The sequence below is a fragment of the Rhinolophus sinicus genome, chromosome 15 (assembly GCF_057876585.1).
Source record: "Rhinolophus sinicus isolate RSI-liver-muscle chromosome 15, RSI-T2T, whole genome shotgun sequence".
Taxonomy (NCBI): Eukaryota; Metazoa; Chordata; class Mammalia; order Chiroptera; family Rhinolophidae; genus Rhinolophus; species Rhinolophus sinicus.
This window is the reverse complement of record NC_142515.1, coordinates 76,357,609-76,370,601: the sequence shown is the minus strand read 5'-3', so window position 1 is coordinate 76,370,601 and position 12,993 is coordinate 76,357,609. Positions and strand designations below refer to the sequence as shown.

The window sequence follows — 12,993 nt, the reverse complement described above, 5'->3', positions numbered from 1 at the left end:
ACAGAACCTGAACCACTGGACCATCACCTCCTCCTTAGATCTGGCCTCAGATTGAAGGGGATCCAAGAGAAGGAAATGGACCTCATTTTTCTGGGCACCATAATAACACTCAGAATGGCAACACAAGCATCAGGCAGAAGCCAGGGTTTGAAAGAACTCTTGAGAGTGTTCTGGACTTGTTGCTTCTTGTTCATGTGGAAGAAATTCATTGCTTTCTTGGGGCACATGAACCCTGGTGCCATCCAGATGCCACCAAGTACCAGGAGAGCGTGAGCCAACGGCCTGAGGCCCCTGTCTCCTCCCAAAGTAAAAGTAAAAGGCTGTGTGTCTCCCCAAAGTGGAAGGTAATTAGCCAATCACAATGAAGGGAGCTAATAACATTTTGTGTGCCCTTTCCTAATTTCCCAGAGATGACCACATGTTTTCTAAGTATTGATCAGACCTCTGTTAGGCAGGTGACCCCTGCACTTGGCATATGGAGGAAGAAATAGAAAGGAGATGCTTCAGTCCTGGTGAGTCAGCGCAGGGCCAGGAGCAGGCCCAGAAATTGCCCTCAGCATTTCCTGCATTTCCTTTCCTGTCATTACTGGTTACCAGGTAACCAGAGTATTTTCCTATAAACAGCTGCGTCTTCCCTTGGTGCCTGGGCAGATTCATTCACCGAGGCTATAACCCAGGGCTGCTGACCAGCGGTCTCACAGTGTCCTCGCACATGTACTCAGGAGCCTCGGCAGATGTCCCACTGCTGAGTGTCCTTGGCAGCATCTCCACAAGGTCACATGTGCCTTCTAGGCACTGCTGCTGGCCAAGAAGGGGAAGGCGCAGCAATGACGCTGTCCTTTCCTATTTATTTCTCCAGTCTGCCCTTGCCTTGCATCAGATGGCAAATGAAACGTACTTGGCTTATAAACAACACACCAGGCGAGTTTCTGAGCTACCGGGAGCTTTTGGCCGACCTGGCCGGGCTGAGTTGTGTTGGAGGCCCCTCTTCTTTGTATTGGCCAGCTAAGGCCCCTGGACCCCACTCTAGAGGGGCCACAGATGAAGGGAGTCAGAGAAAGAACGCATGGGGCCTAGCATCGGGAAGAAAAACAGGAGAGAGGACAAATGAATATGACAGACAGAGACTGAATGGTTCCCAGTTCATATAGCAAGTTCAAGCTCAGAGCAGAAGCACAGACCTGCACTCATACCTATGAAATGCATCTAAGGTGACTGTGATCGCCAGAGACCTGACCCCAGCTGAGCAGGTGGAGGGGGTTGGGAAGGGTGGGGAGGCAGGGGGATGTGTGTTGAATTCAGGGATCCCACACTTCACGCTGAATGTGGCTGATCCAGGCCCTGGACCCGGGCCGGCTACCTCCTTTCCCTGCTGACGATCCCTGTTCTGCCAGACGGAGGAGTCACTGGCATCCAGCCTCTCACCTTCTGGAAGGATCTCAGGAACTGCCACCCTTCAAGGTGGCATTGCTAGCATGGCAAACCAGCAATGAAACATACTTGTACTTACTCTTTTTGGTGGAAAGCTAATAGCCAGATTGGTTTGTTTGTTTAACTTTTTATTATGTAAATTTCACACATCAACAGAATCAGCACACAGATAATGAGCCCCATGTGGCCCTCAGCTACACTGGCCTCTGCAGTTACCAGGCTTCTGCCTTTCTTGTACCACTTATATCCACAGCCATTCCATTGTGTTTGTGGGATTTTTCAGCCTCAAATTTATACACAGGAAATGCACAAATCTTGGCTGTCTAATATTGACAAATGGATATTCTGTGTCACTCGCACACTCTCATCCTCCCTGGGAATTTCCCGCCTGTCCCTCCCAGCCATCCCCGCCCCCACACTGCTCTGATTTTTAGTTAAACCTGAGATTAGTTTTCTCCATTCTACACAATGCACTCTTGGGTCCAGTTTCTTTCACTCAGCTTGGTGACTGAGATTCCGCCGGGTGTTGCATCTATCAGAGTTCACTCCTTTGTATTAACGGATAGTATTCCCCTATTAGCTTTGTAGCGTTATCTGTTTGTATTTTTTAGTAGTTGTTTTAGGAATTACCATATGCCTTTGTAGTTTACCACAATCTAGTTTCTCGTCCATTCTCCTGATCATGGATATTTGGGTTATTTCTGCTTTTTGGCAATTGTGAATAAAACAGCTATGAACATGCTCTTACAAGTATTTTTGAAGACATATATTTCCATTTCTTTTAGATAAACATCTAGGGGAGGAATTCTGGGTTAAGGGGTAGGTTGAACTTTCTAGAAAACTGCCAAACCGCTTTTTCCAGTGTGGTTGTATCATTTTACATCATCATGAGTGTGTGAGGGTCACGATTTCTCCATGTGCTGACAACATTGGCTGTTGTCAGATTATTTTATTTTAACCTTTCTAGTGAGTGTTTAATGGTCCCTGTGGTTTGGTTTGCATTTCCCTAGCGACTGACAGTGTTACGCACCAGTTTACATCCATTTTGAGTGTCTGTATCTTCAGGAAGTGCCTGTTCAAGTCTTCTGCCCACTGGGTTATTTGTCTTCCTATTACTGAGTTGTAAGACCTTTCCATATAGTGTGAATAAAAGACCTTTGTCAGATTCATGTTTTGCAAATAGTTGCTCCCAGACTGTGGCTTACGGATTTGTGTTCTTTAATGAAATCTTTTAATGAGCAGAAGATTTAAATTTGGATGAAATCTAATTTATCAAGTTTTTCTTTTATGCTTATGACTTTCTGCATCCTGTCTAAGAAACCTTTGCCTACACCTCTGTGTTTTCTCTTAGAAGTTTTATAGTTTTAGCTTTTATGTGTAAGTCTGTGGTCTAACTTGAAACCATATTTTATATGGTGTGAGGTAGGGATTGAGGTGGGTTTCTTTTTTTTTCTTTCCGTATGGTATACAATTTGTTTAAATAACTTTTCTTCCTCTGTTGAATTGTCTTGACACCTTTATCAAAAATCAGTTGAGGAGGAAAAGAGCTGAGTCTTTATTGGAAAAAAAAAATTGACTGACAACGTAAGTATGGGTTATATTGGTTGTATATTGCTGGATTTTATTTATTAGTATTTTATTAGGATTTTTGCGTGTGTGTTCATGAGAGATGTTGGGCTAAATAGTTTTCTTGTAGTATCACTATCAAGTTTTGGTGTCAGGGTTTCGCTGACCTCGTAAAATGAGGCATGAGGTATTCTTTTCTCTATTTCCTGATGGAATTTGTGTATTAATTTCTTTTTCAGTGTTTGGTAGCATTCACCAGGGAAACTGTCTATACCTGCAGTTTTCCTTGTAGGGAGTTGTTTGATAATATTCAATTTCTTTGTTAGATATGACATTCACATTTTTTGTTTCATGTTGTATCTGTTTTGGTATGCTGTGTTTTTCAAAACAGTGTTCATTCAATCCAAGTTGTTGAATTTATTAGCTAAAATTGTTCATAATAGTTCCTTATTATCATTTTGATTTCTGTAAGATTTGTAGTGATATATCTTGTTTCATTCAGTGATATTGGCAATTTGTGATTTTTTTTTCTTTTCTCTTTCTTATCAGTGTTTTTTTAAGGGGTTGTCAGTGTTGTTGTCTTTTTCCCCCTAAGAGTTTTTTTTTTTTTTCAGAGTAGTTTTAGGTTCATAGCAAAGTTGAGAGGAAGGTACAGAGATTTCCCATATCTCCCTGCCCTCACACAGGCACAGCCTCCCGTTATCAACATCCCCACCAGATGGGACATTTGTTACAATTGATGAAACCTACACTGACATGTCATAATCACCCAAAGTCCATACTGTACATTAGGATTCATCCTTGGTGTTGTACTTTCTATGAGTTTGGAAAAATGTATATTATCATACAGAGTATTTTCACTGCCCTAAAAATGCTCTGTGTTCCACCTACCCTGTTTCCCCGAAAATAAGACCTAGCCAGACAATCGGCTCTAATGCGTCTTTATTTGTTTCCTCCATGTCTTTTCATGGCTAGATAGCTCATTTCTTTTTGGAAGAAATTAAACAATTTTGAAGAAATTTAGGTTTTGTTTATTTTCTCTATTGTTTGTGGAATTTTTTATCTCATTGTTTTTCTTTATTATTTTCTTAAGTTTAATTTGCTCATCTTTTTATAGCTTCCTCAGGTTGAAAATATAAATGATTGATTTTTAAGCCTTTCTTTCTAATATAAGCTTATAAAGCTAAACATTTCCCTCTAGACACTGCTTTAGATGCATCCCATAATTTTATTTTATTTTTAATTTGGGAAGGGGAACAGGACTTTATTGGGGAACAATGTGTACTTCCAGGACTTTTTTCCAAGTCAAGTTGTTGTCCTTTCAATTTTAGTTGTGGAGGGTGCCATTCAGCTTCAGGTTGTTGTCCTTTCAGTCTTAGTTGTGGAGGGCACAGCTCAGCTCCAGGTCCAGTTGCCATTGCTAGTTGCAGGGGGCACAGCCTACCATCCCTTGCGGGAGTCGAAACCGGCAATGTTGTGGTTGAGAGGATGCGCTCCAACCAACTGAGCCATCCGGGAGCTCAGCGGCAGCTCAGCTCAAGGTGCTGTGTTCAATTTTAGTTGCAGGGGGCGCTGCCCACCATCCCTTGCGGGAGTCGAGGAATCCAACTGGCAACCTTGTGGTTGAGAGCCCACTGGCCCATGTGGGAATCGAACCGGCAGCCTTCGGAGTTAGGAGCATGGAGCTCTAACTGCCTGAGCCACCGGGCCGGCCCTCCCCCGATTTTTGATACATGGTATTTTCATTATCATTCAGTTCAAAATATTTCCTAATTTCTCTTATGGTTTATTCTTTGACCCATAGGTTATCTTAGAAGTGTATTGTAAATTTTCTAAATATTTGGCATTTTTCTAGATATCTTATTGATGTACATGTGGCCAAAATACAAATATGCTCTGTATAATTGTAGTATTTTGAAATGTATTGAGACTTGCTTTATGACCCAGAATATGATTCATCTTCGTGAATATTTCATGTACATCTGAAAAGAATATATAGGATTTGGTTGTTGTGTTCTATAAATGTCAATTAGATCAATGTGGTTGATAGTGTCAGTCAGATATTCTATATCCTTACTGATATTTGTGTTTAGTTTCTATCAAAATTACTGAGGGGAGGGAAGGGTGTTTAAAATCTCCAACTATGATTATTTATCTATTTCTTCCTTAGTTCTGTTGATTTTTTTTCTTCATTTATTTTGAAGCTGTTTTACTGGGTTCATACACATTTATAATGATTATGTCATCCTGATAAATTGATAATTTTATCATGTTGTAATGTCCCTCATCTCTAGAAATATTTTCTGTCTTGAAGTCTATTTTGTCTGATTATTGTAGCCACTCCAATTTTCTTAAGATTAAAATTTGCATGGTATATCCTTTTCCATCTTATTATTTTACATCTGTGTGTGCCTTTAGGGATTTTTTTAGGCAACAGGATCTTTTTTTTTTAATCCAGGCTAATCATTTCTGCTTTTTCATTCAAGTGTTTAATCTGTTTACATTTAATGTAATTGTTAATATGTCTGGATTTAGGAAAGCCATTTTGCTATTTGTTTCATCTGTCTTTTTGTTCTTCTGTTCTTCATTCCCAGCTCTCTTTTGGGATATGCAAATATGTTTAGTATTTAATTTTAATCCTCTTTAATTTTTAACTATATCTCTTTGTATTTTTAGAGGTTAGCTTAGGAATTGTAATATGTTTTAATTTATCACAAACTAGATAGGAGTTATTAATAATATGTTACTGTATGATATAAAATACCTTGCATGTGTAATTCCATTTACTTCCTTTCCTTTGTGCTATTATTGTTATGTAGATTACATCTACATATTTATCATTTCAAGTGATCTTTATTCCTTCTTGTAGATCCAAGTTTACTATCTGGTGTTAATTCCCTTCATCCTTAAGAACTTCCTTTTGCATTTCTCATAGTGTAAGCAGCAAAATTTTTCAGGTTATGTTTATCATAAAATATCTTTATTTCACCTTCCTTTTAAGAATAGTTTTGCTGGGTATGGAATTCTGAGCAATAGTGTTTTTTTCCCCCACCATGTTAAAGATGTCATTCCATTGTCCTCTGGTCACTATTGTTACTGATGAGAAGTTGGTTGTCATCCATGCCATTGTTGCCCTGAATGTGTGTAGTTTTTCTCTGACTGCTTTCAATTCTCTCTCTCTCTCTCTCTCTCTCTCTCTCTCTCTCTCTTTTTTTCTCTCTCTCTCTCTCTCTCTCATTTTACTAGTATAACCATGACACACCTAAACTGGTTTATCCTTCTTTGGGTTCACTGAGCTTTTTAGACCTATACGTTGATTTCTTTCATCAAATTGAAGAGATGTTTGTTCATTCTTCAAATATATCTTTTTTCTATCTTATTCTTTCCTTTTCTTCTGGAACTCATGTTAGACTGCTTATTCTCTTCAATTTTTCCCTCGGTTCTTTGGGTTGGGTAAATTCCGCTGCTCTATCTTGAAGTTCATTGACTCTTCCTTCTGCCATCTCTAATCAGTTGTTGAGCACATTCAGTGAAATTTCCATTTCAGTTATTGTACTTTTCAGCTCCAGAATTTCTATTCGGTTCTCTTTATAGTTTCTCTTACTCGGTTGAGTTTCCTATATAATTCATTCATTGTGCACACAACGTCCCTTAAGTTCTTAAGCATATTTTTAGTAGTTGCTTTATCTGTATCACCTAGATTGATTTGGTTGTAATTAACTCCCTTTTTCTTTTTCTCGAGTATGGGTGACACTTTCCCATTTCTTCTCAAGCTCATGGTCTTTATTGGGTCCTGGACTTCATGAATGATGTTATAGAATCTCTGGAGTCTGCTGTGTTCCCCTGATGGCATTTAACTTGGCTAGACTCAAACTCTGTCCCTCCTACAGTGGGCAGCCACTGAAATCACCTTAGTTTTTTTTATGTTCAACCTGATGGTTTTTCTCCAAGACCCGTTGTCTCCCCCACACATGCATGGTTTAAAGATTTGGGTGGACTCTGTAGGCAGATCTGGGGGCTCACCCCCTCTGTGGCTCTCTCTTCCAGGATTTCCCCCTTAACATTCCAAACTCTCTCCTGACACTTCACACACAAGCTGCTGCTTTCTGCCACCCGAGTATTTGTGGATTGGGGTGTACCTAGGGCCCAAAGCCACAGAGTCACTGGCCTTGCCTGTGGCAGTGGCCTTCCAAGGATGGACTCCTGGCAGTGTCTGCCTGCTTTTGTCTCCCTCCAGTGACTTCAGATAGTTGTGTTATTAAAAAATATTTTTCCCAATTTTGTAATTTTTATCTACAGGAGGGTTAGTCCAACCAATCTGCTCCACCATTACTGAAAGCCAGTGCTCTGTTGCATGCCTTTCAGAAAACTTTTTTTTAAATCGTAAACTTTGATGTGCTAAGAGCCCTTGATGAATGGACCCGAATTTTTTAAAAAAATTCAGAAAACTGGATCAGGTTGTGTATCCTACAACCTCGATTATCTCAAATGGGTAAGGAAGGATTCCATGCTCTCTGCAGACAGGCAGTTACGTGTTAATATATCGGACCAGCCAGGCTGGCCCACACATTGCCTGTCAGTCTGCCTGTCTGCTACCAACATCAGGGGATGTTTCTAGGTGGAGTAGAGAGTTAGTCTCTACATTTCCCAGAATAGTCTCAGATATCCTAAAATAACCAGGTAGATTTTAAATTTTCTGAAACCTTTATAAACCTATTTATATTTTTCATCTGTACTCTTGAAATTCAAATTCCATATATTATCTGTTTTATAAAGTACTGTCAGAGAGTCTCGCTATCTGAAATGCTACAGATAATTTTATATAATTCAGTATCAGCTCTAATACTAAAGAGTTATTAAAATATTCATTCATTTGATAAACATGTATCCACCGCCTGAGTTGTGCATGGCACTGAAGCCCTGCACCAAAACCCACTCGTGGCATGCCCTGGTCCCTACTTGTCCCCATGCCCCTCATAAGGACCCTGTTTGAGTTTCTGGGGCTGCCATTCAAAGTACTACAAACTGGGTGGTTTGAAACAACTGAAATGTATCCTTTCAGAGTTCTGGAGACTAGAAAGTGTCAGCAGGGCTGTGATCCCTTTAGGGGCGGGTCCTTCCTGCCTCTTGCAGCTTCTAGAGCAGGGGTGTCCAAACTGCAGACCGCGATCCATTGTTAATTGGCCCGCAGCAAATTCCAAAAATATATTTAGTTTACTTAAATAAACCAGGTGAGGCAATACGTACTTCACCTCCAGTGAGTGGCCCGGCTGTTTGTGTATTTTACCGCATATGGCCCTTGGTAAAAAACGTTGAAAAAAGTTTGGACACCCCTGGTCTAGAGGCTCGCAGCAGCAGTCCTTGGCTTTCCTTGGCTTGTAGCTGCATCGCTCCAGTCTCTGCCTCTGTCTTCACGTGGCCTTCTTCCATGTGTGTGCTTTCTGTCTCTTATAAGAACACTGTCACTTGATTTAGGATCCACCCTAATCCAGTATGGTCTCATCTCATCCGTACGTGATTACATCTGCAAAGACTGTATTTCCAGATAAGATTCATATGAGATTCTGGGTGGACATGAATTTTGGCGGGACACTGTTCAACCCACTTCATCTCCCCAAAGTGATCTCTCCCTTGTGCCCAATGCCTGTCTTACATTGTAAGGGTTACACCTGGCTTCCGGGGTCCAGGATTTGGTGAGCCACTTGTATTCGTGACTTCATCAGCTTCAGGAGCCCATTGTTCTCATTTCCATTTGTCTTTAACAGTTAGCACCTCCATCCTCCTAACAATTTGAGTCACCCCCAGCTTCCCCCTCCAGTCCTGTCATGTTAGTGAGAAGTGACCCCAAGAACTATGCACTGGATTAAGGGCCTGCGGACCTCAAGGTTTTGAATCCACACAGTGTAATTTTTCTACCCACCTTCCAAAACCACATCATTATTTAAACCTAGATTGTATGAACCAGCACCAGCAACTATGGCCCATGGGCCAAACCTGGCCTGTCGCCTGTTTTTATAAATAGTTTTATTAGTGCACAGCCAAGATCATTCACCTACATATCAGCAAAGGCTGCTCTTGTGCCACAATGGCAAAGTCTAGTAGTTGCACCAGAGACTGGATGGTCAAAAACTCTCTGGTCCTTTACAGAAAAGGTTTGCTGATCCTTAAACAATATAAGCTAAATAGTGCGATAAACACAGACAGTGCATGATAAATAATGTGTTAAACCAGGGAACATGTTAGCTTGAAAACTCCATGTGATATTGAATAACTTGCATTCTGGAAGGTGCGATCTGGCCACACTAAGCTGATCATGGGCTCAACGTCTATCACCAACACTCTCACCGCTCTCCTTGCTTCAATAAGGCTTAGACTTTGGAGCAAAATTATTTCTGCCCATGGAACAAGGAACTGGTCTCAGTGAAGTCAGCTTTCTCATTTTATTGCTAGTGGATTCTTTTCACGAAGAGTTCTAGTCCACTTGCTCCTAGTGTCACTGAAGTTACCCACTTCTTAGCTTCAAATGGGACCAAAGTGGTGTCTAGTATGCAAATGACTGATTTAAACATTAGAGAAAACTGTGTATAAGAGACCTCGATTAAGCAACTTCCAAGAGAAAATTCCAAAGGTCGGTTCTGACAGGAAGGCAGAGAGAATTGGAGACCCAGGAAATACACAATTGGAAATCCACAATCTCCTCTCAGAGGCAAAGAAAGTTGGAGGTGTCAGTCACCATGGGGCACTGGGGACATCTAGTGGTAAGACCTGAGTCAGGCTCCAAAGGCATTTGGGAGGTGACTGGGGGAGGTCATGAAATTGTCCCCATCAATGAAGATGGGATTAAACGAACACACTCAGGTTCAAACACACACAAACCTTTCTGCTTCCCTTAGGCAAATTATTTTAACCAGTTATCAGTTTTTCTTTGCATTGAAAAAAAAGCTTTTTAAAAAAATTCTTCACTCATTCATACAGGTGGGAACTCTTAGGGTGATAGAGAAGCATATACATATAAACGTTCTGGCACGATGTCCTGCGGACTCTGGTGTGTGCCTCGGGCCTCCCAGTGAGGCAGAAGCTAGGGTGACATGCTCAGCGTGGGGCCAGGACAGGACAGATAGGGAGGGATGTGCCTGGCCACAAAGCACCTCCTCTTTGCAGTGTGTATATTTCATTGCCTCCCAAATGCTTAAGGTAGCTGGTGGTTTGCTTAAAGTGAAGACAGCTTGACTTTCTGCATTTTCATAGAATGATTTTGTATCATCTGCCACTTTGTTCTAATATTAAGCGAGTCTTTTTGTAGAGAATTTTAAAAGTACCTGTTTGAAAGATCTATGCATTTGGCACTAAGAAATACACTTTTGTGCCTTCTCATGGGTTAACATCCTAGGAACAGAAGGTAGTTTTGACTTGCTGCTAAAATTCCTGAAGACTTTTTTGCAGCCTAGGAGAAAATGTTTTTTTTCCTCTCACTGTGTATCACCTTTTTTCTGCCTAGGCCAGCAGTTGTCAACTGGGGTGCGATTTTGCCCCCATGGGACATTGGGCAATGTCTGAAGACATTGTTGGTTTGGTTGTCACAACTTGGGGGTGCGTGCTCTGGCATTGAGCGGGTGGGGCCAGGGGTGCTGCTCAACCCCCCACAATGTCCAGGACAGTCCCCCCCTCCCAAGAGAATGACCCAGGCCCAATGTCAGTAGTGCTGAGGAGGAGAAACCTGCTCTAGAATGCTCTTGCCCAGTTCCCCAAACAGCAGGCATCCATCAAGAGCTTTTGACTTGCTGGGTAAATGAGCAAACAGTTCTATGAGCCCTTGAAAATAGTTCAGCCTGATTGGCCTGGAACAGGGACAAGCCATTGTCCCCTGCCTGCCATTGAGGCATTCCTGCAGAACTACTTTTTGGTTTTCTATTTGGAAGAAGAGCCCCTCCCACCTCCCCTCTCCCTTTCTTGGAAACAGCCGTACAAACTGGTCCCCTCTTCCTTACCCCGTCTGGCTGGGTCCCTGCCTCTGAACGTTGAGGACTGTAGGGAATTCCCGCTCGCCTGTCCTGCCTGTGTCTGAAGCTGCCTCCTTGGGTTTGGCGGTTGCAGCCCTGCCCGCTCGCCCTCTCTCCGCCTCTCTTCAGAACTGAGCATGCAGAGTTCAGAGGGTGGACCGGATTCGCCGGCGTCTGTGGCTCTGTGTTCGTCGGCAGCTGCGCAGGCGCCCGTGGCCCAGGCAGTGCCAGCCTCCCCGCAGGTAACGGACCAGCCCCAAAGACCAGTGTGGCCAATGTGGCCGCACACCAACTGTGGTTTTGGACAACACTTGAATCAGTAGAGAGAGGAATCTGTGTGTTCCTGAATTGCCTTCTCAGGCCCAAGGCTGCAGCTGTTGAAATAGCCACACCTTCTCTGTCTGCCCCATGTCACATTATTTGGCTTTTTCACTAATTGAAAAGCCCTCTGCCCACCCCCACCCCACCCCCACCCAAGGAATCAATGATCTGAAGTCAGAAAGAAATACGAAGTCAGATCCGAGTCCCATGTAGTCTTTTCTTATCTTTCAAGGGACCTTTTCTTCTACCTTGGGAATGGCCCTTTTACACAGGAAGACTTTATGGATAAGGCAAAAGATAAGTGAGAATTTTTAGCATTTGGTTAAAACTTGAGTCTAGCATTAGAATGGATATAGTCTTTAAAATTTGTGGAGAGACAATTTTCATATTGAGGCTCTCTCAAAATGAAAACAATAGCTCGAAAAGAGGAACTGAAATATTCATTGCAGCATTATTTACATTAGCCAAGATACGGAAACAAGCTAGGTGTCCATCAGTAAATGACTGGATAAAAAAGAAGCAGTACATATATATTACTCAGCCATAAGAAAGAATGAAATCCTGCCATTTGCGACAAAATGGATGGACCTAGAGGGCATTATGCTAAGTGTGATAAGTCAGACAGAGACAAATAGTGTATGATCTGTCTTATATGTGGAATCTTAAAGAAATAAAACGAGCCTGTGAGTACAGAGAACAGATTGGTGGTTGTCAGAGTGGGGGTGGGGTAGTGAAATGGGTCTTGCTGTGGCCACTGTGTCCCTCCCAGGTTCCTGGGCTCCCATCCCTGCTAGATAGAAATGAGTCCAGAACCCCCCCCCCAAACAGCCTCGATGGCAGTGTCCCCATCCCGGTGCACCCCACTCCCACATGGCAGGTGCACGTCTGCCCCCAGCCCTGCTCGCTGCCTGTCCAGGAAACTCCCTTTCCTTGAGTGCCCTGGCCCCAGGCTGTACCGTGTTCCCCAGGCCTCCTGACCGGTTCCTTGCCAAAAAGAGGAATTCTAGCTGGCTCAGTTCCCATGCTGCAGTGCCGTTGTTGCCCTTCTCAGCCCTGCACCGCCCAACAGAGCTTCCCACTCCTGCGGGTGTGCTCTGCCACGAGCCCCACATGCCTCTGCACAGGGGAAATGTGGTCCGTGCGCCTGAGGAACTGAGTTGTGCAGTTTATTTAAATCAAATGAAATTTACATGGCCACACGGCTATTTAGCAAGTAGCTACTGTATCTCACAGCTCAGCTTGTGTAAATCCTTAATATTGTTATTTGTTTATTTATTTATTTATTTATTTATGTATTTATTTATTTGAGGTGAAATTCACATAACATAAAATTCACCATTTGAAAGAAAATAAATCAGTGGCATGATTCGTACATTCCCAACTTTGTGCAACCTTCACGTCTCTAGTTCCAGGACATTTTCATCAGCCAAGAAAGAAACCCCATTCTCATTAGCAGTCATTCCCCCTCCCCCAGCCCCTGACACCCACGAACCCACTCTGCCTGTGACTGTGCCTGTTCTGGACATTTCACATAAATGGAATCACACACTGTGTGGCCTTGTATATCCGGCTTTTCTCATGAGCACCGTGTGTTCAGGGTCCATCCACGTTGTGGCGAGTGTCAGCACTTCCTCCTTTTCACGGCTGAGTAATAGTCCAGTGTGTGGATGGGCAC

The 12,993-nt window shown here is 42.6% G+C and overlaps 1 protein-coding gene across 5 annotated transcripts in view; it reads left to right on the top strand.

The window, feature by feature from the left end:
• RFX2 (regulatory factor X2) overlaps positions 1 to 12,993 on the top strand; it is a 93,610-nt gene that overhangs the window by 40,186 nt on the left and 40,431 nt on the right. For 3 of the 5 annotated variants that reach the window (XM_088792313.1, XM_019710822.3, XM_019710824.3), the window contains exon 2: positions 11,092 to 11,239. The exons of 1 other annotated variant lie outside the window; for it this stretch is intronic. In XM_088792313.1, the coding sequence (XP_088648439.1) occupies positions 11,135 to 11,239 (105 nt within the window). In that variant the 5' untranslated portion in view covers positions 11,092 to 11,134. The remainder of the gene's footprint in view (positions 1 to 11,091; positions 11,240 to 12,993) is intronic. One more of the 5 variants, XM_019710823.3, reaches the window with a different exon arrangement.